The sequence below is a fragment of the Nicotiana tomentosiformis genome, chromosome 12, assembly GCF_000390325.3.
Source record: "Nicotiana tomentosiformis chromosome 12, ASM39032v3, whole genome shotgun sequence".
Classification (NCBI taxonomy): Eukaryota; Viridiplantae; Streptophyta; class Magnoliopsida; order Solanales; family Solanaceae; genus Nicotiana; species Nicotiana tomentosiformis.
The window spans coordinates 17,623,562-17,631,885 of NC_090823.1; the positions used below are offsets into that span (position 1 = coordinate 17,623,562).

At 37.6% G+C, this 8,324-nt stretch overlaps 2 protein-coding genes across 2 annotated transcripts; both read left to right on the plus strand.

Annotated features, from left to right (window-relative positions):
- Positions 1-3,055: 3,055 nt before the first annotated feature.
- LOC138902308 (uncharacterized) lies at positions 3,056-3,634 on the plus strand. The gene has a single exon (XM_070190153.1). It carries the CDS (start codon positions 3,056-3,058, stop codon positions 3,632-3,634), a length of 579 nt encoding a protein of 192 aa, XP_070046254.1.
- A 3,915-nt stretch (positions 3,635-7,549) lies between these two features.
- On the plus strand, positions 7,550-8,074 carry LOC108948681 (secreted RxLR effector protein 161-like). Its single transcript, XM_018777955.1, has one exon. It carries the CDS (start codon positions 7,550-7,552, stop codon positions 8,072-8,074), a length of 525 nt encoding a protein of 174 aa, XP_018633471.1.
- The last annotated feature ends 250 nt before the right edge of the window (positions 8,075-8,324 follow it).

An 8,324-nucleotide genomic window follows, 5' to 3' on the forward strand; every position in this document is an offset into this window, starting at 1 on the left:
GGAAGGGAACTTATGTTCAATTACATCTAAAGAAAAAGGGACGATTAATAATCAATCGACAATTAATGACTAGGTTGCTAAAAGTAGGACATTAGGCTAATCTCACGCAATGCAACATGGCACATAAATGTTGGCTATCAAAATATATAGTAAAAATTGATCAAAATATATAGCAAAAATTGATTGACAAGTTCATCAGCTCGTGTAGTGTTCTGCCACATTCAAATGGTTGCAGTTAAATGTAGAAAAGTTCATTGGAATGGTATTCTTGAGAAAAAGACAAGCTCAAGTTGATTCTATCTCAATTCATTGTTATAGAAAGACGATTAAATTTCCCCATACCCTTTCAGCAAGGGTTGAGATGATCTTCAAGAATCTTCTTCCGGCCTTTGAAGCGGTCAATTATTATATACACAATAAAGATCATAATTATTTATATTTTAATATCAAACTATTTTATCAATATATTAAATAAAAAAAAGTTCATGTTGGGGTGAAAACTCCAAATTCAAAATATTGGTTAAGGTTCCAAAACTTTCTTTAATAATAAAGTAAACTTTTAAGCCGTCATCCTTTAATAGAGCTGACACAATCAACTATAATTTTGAAAAGATAAAAATAACACAAAAAATTTGTAAAAATAATATAATAAGTTTTTGTATTAATTTCTTTTTCTTTTTTTTTTTAAAATTGTAAGTGGGCATAGAAACTCATTGTTTGTTTTTTTTAAAATTTTATGGTGCTAACAGCTTGTTTGGATGGTTGTTACCCATTGTGTTAGTATCATATTGTTACTTTAAATACGATATTTGTTTTGATTGCTACTTAAATATTATTGTATCATATCGTTAAATCTATCGTTACATAACGACGGAATGTGCAACTTTATGTACGACCGATTTGGTGTGGAGGCATCGTTACTTTATTTTTTTTTATCTCAATCTCACCCTTCATTATTATTAAATAATTTTATTTTATCATTTACCCTATCTTTTTATATAATAATTTTACCCTGTATCATAATTTTTCTTTATAATATTACAAGTTTATTCTTTATATTGCTAGTGCATGATATCATAAAACGATTGCACACGACACAATCTATCCAAACATTGTATTTATCAAACGATACAGTACAATACAATACAATACGATACGATACATTATGAAACGATACGTAACAACCATCCAAACAAGCTGTAATGGTTCGGTGCCGGTGTTAATAAGGTAAAGGAGTGGGCAATCGTGACATTCATGGAAGGCTCCCTTCTATTCAATTTTTTTTTTTTGTCTCACTTGCTACAAAGTTTTACAAAGAAAAAAGACAGTTGAAATTTGTGATTATACGCTATAGTATTTGTGAGATTATAAATATTTTTCACTAGAGAAAATTGACAACCAATCTTTTTAAAACGGACTAACAAAAAAAAATAGTGTCAAATAAAATAGAATAAAGATAATATTTGTATATCATTCATATACGTACATGTGTATAACCTGACACGTAAATTGAGGCCAATTTCAATTTTTCCCAGTAAAAGTTGATTTTTGATTGGAGATTGATTTTTTATTAAGCCAAAACGGCCTAAAGATACTTTTAATATGATGTGATATAGTCCGCTTTTAACCAATCCCGTACGATTTTCTCCAAAAGGCCTCACTCGAAGTACATTCCATGTGGCCCATTACTTCGATTCACATTTCTTCCCCTCGAACTAAGTTTCACGTAGCCCATTTTTTAGATTCACTATGTGCCACCCACACTGTTAGATTATTACGGCAAATGAAACTGGTAACAAGCTTCTTCTTGTATGTGTCTTCAAACTCGTAAGACTAAGCAAACTGAGCCCCACACCATCACTTTACCATCGCCATACTCGTCCCGCCGAACCTGGATTTTGATACCAGTTGTTAGGCTAAAATGGCCCAAAGAAACTCTTAACATGGTATGATATTATCCGCTTTGGACCATGATAGGTTACAAGTACCTGTGTTTTATACTTTGATGATCTAACAAACTTAATGTCAAAAACTAGATAAGGAACCTGATCCACATCTGGTCCACATTCTCAAGCGCGTGGAAATAACCAGACTTAAGCCGGAGATGTTCGTCAATATTTCAGAAGCTAAAGAATCGACAAAGGAAACAGATGGACTTCAATTCCCCTAGTGATTGTACCAAGTCAACTCTCCAACGGCTGGAAAGTGACTGTCTGCACATGCAACAGTACAGTACAGTGCAACAATCACTTCCATTGGGAAGGACCTTGTACCCAAATTGCTTACATCATTCAAGTAATGTCATAAATGTTAATTAACATTAAACCAATGACAAAACATCACTTGAACACTTAGTGAATTTACTCAAGAACTTCAATAATGATTGATCTTCTATTTAACAATTCTCAAGTGTATCAAGAACAAAGAACAATACTGCTACGGACCAGTTCCCCATATCAAGTGATTGTATGTCCTAAGTTGAGTTGTAACTTTGTTAATGTTCTTACTTGCAATTCCTACTTAGCTTACTTAGAAGCACTATGTAGGAAACTCTTGTAAATCATAAATCCCACTGTTTGTGTCTTGGCTAGAGTTAGTCAAGTTATAAAGTATTTGTAATAGAGGTATTACAAAGTGGCTTGTAATAGGTGTGTTACAAGTTAGTGAGGGATTAAGGAGTTAATTCCTAGGTTACAATAGGTTGTAATCTAAACGGTTTGCTCAATAGTGAAGTTGAAATTCTACAAGGGTAGGTTGTAATTTTTGATCCCGTTGAGCTGGAAATTTTCCACGTAAAACTCTCAGTGTCATTTACTTTCTGCTATGTGTATGTAATCTGTGGAAACTAATAGAGAACTTGGTTCTCTGCATAGTTTGGTGGATCCTCGAATTCTATCAATTGGTATCAGAGCGGGTTCTTTTATCAGGCTAACACCTAGAAAGGATCCTCATGGCTGCTCCACCAAACTTTGAAGAAGGTTAGTCTACCTACAGGCCACCAAGGTTCAATGGCCAGTACTATAGTTGGTGGAAGACTAGGATACATGACTTCATCATGGCTGAAGATTCAGAGGTATGGGATGTTATCTGTGATAGATCCTTTATTCTTACCAAGAATCTTGGCGACCCAGCTGTAGCCATTCCTAAGACGAGGAAGGAATTCAATGACGCTGATCGAAAGGCCATAGAAAAAAAAATTCGTGCAAAGAAAATTCTTGTTTGTGGAATTAGTCCTGTTGAATATAACAGGATATCAGCATGCCAATCAGCAAAAGAAATCTGGGAGGCTCTTCAGATAGCTCATGAAGGAACAACTCTGGTTAAGCAATCCAAGATCGAAATTCTCACAACTGAATACGAGCTCTTCAGGATGAAAGATGATGAATCCATCAAATATATGCATACTCGCTTCACCTTCATAACTAATGAGATTCACTCTCTTGGTAAAATTATTCCAAGAAACAAGCTTGTCAGAAAAATCCTTAGTGTACTGCCTAGTTCTTGGGAAAGCAAAGTGAACGCCATTATAGAAGCGAAGGACTTGCAGACGCTGACCATAGATGAGCTTGTTGAAAACTTGAAAACTTATGAAATGAAGAAGAAGAAGGACAATAAAAGAGGAGAGCCCAAATGAGAGAAGAACCTGGTCCTCAAGACAGATAGCAATGACTCAAGTGGTGAAGATACTGATATAGCATACTTGACAAGAAGATTCCAGAAAATGATTCGCAGGAATGGAGGCATTCCAAAAAGGGGCAGTTCTAGCAAGCCAAAATATTATGACCTCTGTCATAAATGTGGCAAGTCAAGACACTTCATCAAGGACTGATCTCTCCTAAAGCAAGATCAATTCAAGCACAACTCAGACAAAGCAGCTAAGAGGAACCCGATTCCTGATAAACCCTTCAAGAGAAAACATATCGCTGACAATGTTGTAAAGAAAGCTCTTGCTGCATGGGGAGACACCTCTAGCGAATCTGAAGAAGAAAATGATCATGGTGATAGGTCAATGATGGTAGTGGAAAGTGAAGCAACTGAGTATGATTCAATCTTTGCTTTGATGGCTCAATCTGATGATGATGAAGATGACGACGATGATGAGGTAAATTTTCTGGATGTTCAGAGAAATCTAAAATCTTATTCTCCTAAAAACTCATGTCTTTGGAAAATGTGTTAATTGATACTTATCACAGTCTTATAAATAATAAATATACTTTAACTATGGAATTAGAAGAAGTAGAACAGACCAGAGATGACCTAGTAGTCGTTGTAGTTGATTTAAAAAAAAAATTGAGAACCTAAAGAAATAGTAGGATGCCTTAGATAAAAAAATTGCAAATATAAAACATGAAAGAGATGATCTAATGGTTGTTGTGGTAGACCTAAAAGAGACCATTGAGTGCGTAAGAAAGGAAAAAGAAGTTTTAACTGAGAGAGTTGCTAACATTGAGCATGAGAGAGATGACCTATTAGTGGTGGTAGTGGACTTGAAGGAAACAATTGAGGAACTTAAAATGGAGAGTAGGCCTGAAAATTCTCAAAAGGAAAAGGAAGTTGCAAGTGAGGCACACATTAAGCTTAAAAGTGAGTTAAATTCAGTGACGTCCAGTTTGTGCGCTGAGCTTGAGAAAAATAAACAACTTCAAGAAGAACTAGGACGAGTGAAGAGTGATTTTGAAAAATCACTCAAGTAGACCTGGTCCTCTGATGCTTTCACTACCATGTACATAAATAATGGGGGGAACAGGCAGGGAATTGGTTTTCAAAGGGAGAAGACTCCCTACAACCCTCACAACAAGTATGTTACTGTACCCGATAATTGGCTTTGTGCTCATTATGGTAACAATGGGAACCTCAAGGAAAACTGCAAGGCCAGGGTTCAGTCTCAACAGAAAAATAAAGTTTTTGCTAAGAACATAATTACTGCTAGTGAACCTGGTCCCTCATATAGAAAACGCATGGTTCCTGCCTGGACTAAAGGAACACTCATTCATCCTTTTCCTCACTACAAGGGACCCAAACTTATTTGGGTTCCTAAAACTAACCCTTGATTTCCTTGTGCAGGGAGCAGTGAAGGGGAGCAACCAACAATGGTACATATATAGTGGCTACTCAAAGCACATGACTAGAAACACAATCGATTTCCTTTCACTGAAAGCCCTGCAAGGATGGAGTGTATCCTTTGAAAATGGCAAAAAGGGATACATTCTGGGAGTTAAAAGAATTGGCAAGTCACTCTCTCACTCTATTAAGAATGTGTACTATGTCAATGGTTTGAAGTACAGTGTATTGAGTGTTTCTCAGATATGTGACAAAGGAAACAAGGTGAAATTTCTGTCAAAAATATGCACAGTCACAAATCTTGTGACTGGAGAAGTGGTGTTAGTGGCCAAGAGATACAAGAACATCTATGTTGCTGATTTTGAGTCCATGCAAAGTGGTGATCTCAGCTGTCTAAGAGTCGTTGATGATGATGCTGAATTATGGCACAAAAGGCTGGGACATGCAAGATTTTCATTACTGAACAAACTAATCCAGAAGGACCTGGTTCGCGGTCTGCCCAAGTCAAGCTTCAAGGAACACAAAGTATATGATGCTTGTGCAAAAGGAAAGCATGGCAGATCTTCATTCAAGCCTAAAAAGGAAGTCAGCACCTCAAGGTCACTTGATTTTCTTCATATGGATCTATGTGGACCTATGAGGGTGCCAAGCAGAGGAGGAAAAAGATATATCTTTGTAATCGTGGATGACTACTCCAGATTCACTTGAACTCTGTTCCTCAGAACCAGGGATGATACCTTCCAAGTATTTGTTGCCTTTGTCAAGAAGATCCAAGTGAAGATGGGGACAAATGTGGCTTGCATTAGATCAAACCATGGGACAGAGTTTGATAATGCCAGATTTGATGAGTTCTGTGTTGAAAATGGCATTACTCATAACTTCTCTACTCCATGAACACCACAGCAAAATGGTGTTGTAGAAAAAAAGAACAGGACTCTTGAAGACATGGCAAGGACAATGCTAATTGACAGTGGAATTGCGAAATATTTCTGGGAAGAAGCAGTCAACACTGCATGCTATTTGATAAATAGGTGCATGATCAGGTCCCTTCTAAACAAAATGCCTTATGAGTTGCTGAATGGAAGAAAGCCCAAGCTAACGCACCTAAGGGCTTTTAGCTGCAAATGCTATGTTCTCAACAATGGCAAGGAACCGCTTGGAAAATTTGATGCTAAAAGTGATGAAGGAATCTTCCTGGGATACTTATCCCAAAGCAAAGCCTACAAAGTATACAACAAAAGAACTCAATGTGTTGAGGAGAGTGTACATGTGATCTTTGATGAGTCTCACCTCTTTTGTGAGAAGGACGGGCATGCTGATCAAGATGAAGAGCCTTTATCGGTTCCATGTGAAGTTATTGACATTGAAAATGGAAAGGTAGACATGATGAGCCATGTCAAGGAATCAAGTGAAGATGATGCAACCACATCTCCATCCATTGGAGAGGAACCTGGTTCCACGATCACAATAACTGAAGCTGAAAATAGAGTTGTTGATAAAGTTCAAGGTACTCCACTTGCTGAAGTAAGTAGCGGCCAAGAACCTCAGTCAGATATACCTGGGTCCTCTACCAATGAGATTCAGGTACGAAATTAGAAGCACAAAAGCTTACATCCTCTTGACAACATAATCACCCCTCTTGACTCAGGAGTTCAAAACCAGATCAAAAGCCAGAAACTCACTTGCCTTTTCACCCTTTCTTTCCCAAATAGAGCCCAAAAATATCAAAGAAGCATTGAATGATGCAGACTGGATCACAGCCATACAAGAGGATTTACATTAATTTGAAAGAAACAAGGTATGACACCTGGTTCCTCGACCTGTAGATCGAACCATTATAGGGACCAGGTGGGTATTCAGGAACAAACTCAATGAGTTTGGAAATACAACAAGGAATAAGGCAAGGCTAGTAGTTCAAGGCTACAATCAGGAAGAAGGGATTGATTACGATGAAACATTTGATCCAGTTGCTCGAATGGAGGATATCATAATTCTTATTACTTTTGCATCTCATATGGAGTTCACATTATTCCAAATGGATGTCAAAAGTACGTTTCTGAATGGATTCCTAAAGGACGAAGTCTATGTCAAGCAGCCTCCTGTATTTGAGTGCCACGAGCATCCTGAGCATGTATTTAAACCGGACAAGGCATTGAATAGGCTAAAGCAGGCTCCTCGGGCTTGGTATGAAAGGTTGTCAAAATTCCTTCTAGAAAATGGCTGTACAAGAGGAAAAATTAACAACACACTCTTCCTAAAGAAATGAGGGAGGAACCTACTCATTGTGCAAGAATATGTTGATGATATCATCTTTGGGGCCATTGCTGTCTCTCTATGTGAAAAATTTGCAAAACTCATGGTAAGTGAGTTTGAGATGAGTATAATGGGAGAATTAAATTTCTTCCTGGGACTTCAGGTAAAGCAATCTCAAAAAGGAACATTGATAAGTTAGCAGAAGTACATCAAAGAGCTGCTGAAAAGATTCGACATGGAAGCATCAAAAGTTATTGACACCCCCATTGCCACAGTTACGCGTCTAGACATGGATGAACCTGGTTCCCTTGTAAATCAAACCATGTACAGAGGCATCATAGGATCACTCCCGTATCTCACTGCAAGCAGACCATACATTGTGTTCAGCGTGGGTCTCTGTGCAAGGTTACAATCAAATCCAAAGGAGTCTCATATGAAGGCTGCTAAAAGAATATTGAGATATCTTAAAGGAACGCAAGACCTGGTTCTCTACTATCCCTCAAGTGACAACTTTGATCTAGTTGGGTATGTTGATGCTAATTATGCAGGATATCTGGTGGACAGTAAAAGCACGTCTGGAATGGCACATTTTCTAGGTTCTTGTCTCAACTCATGGGGTACAAGGAAGCAAAACTCGGTGGCACTCTCAACTGCAGAAGCGGAATATGTAGCAGCTGCCTCTTGTTGTGCTCAATTGCTATGGATCAAACAACAGCTAGAAGACTTTAGAGTATTCTTTGATTGTGTGCCCCTCTTGTAAGACAATACAAGTACACTTAACATGGCCAAAAATCCAGTCCAACATAAGAGGACCAAGCACATTGATGTACGTCATCATTTCCTCAAAGACAATATTGAAAAAGGGCTCATCTGTATGAAGTTTTGCAGCACTGAAGATAAGATTGCAGACATCTTCACCAAAGATTTGAGCAAAGAACATTCTGAAAGAAATCACCTGGCACTAGGGTAGATAAAACCCAACTGAGGACCTGGTCCCCCAATGATTGGCT

What these genes read in the sequence shown, in the direction of transcription:
- LOC108948681 (XM_018777955.1), top strand. Translation starts at nt 7,550, where the DNA reads ATGGAAGCATCAAAAGTTATTGACACCCCCATTGCCACAGTTACGCGT.
- LOC138902308 (XM_070190153.1), top strand. Translation starts at nt 3,056, where the DNA reads ATGGCTGAAGATTCAGAGGTATGGGATGTTATCTGTGATAGATCCTTT.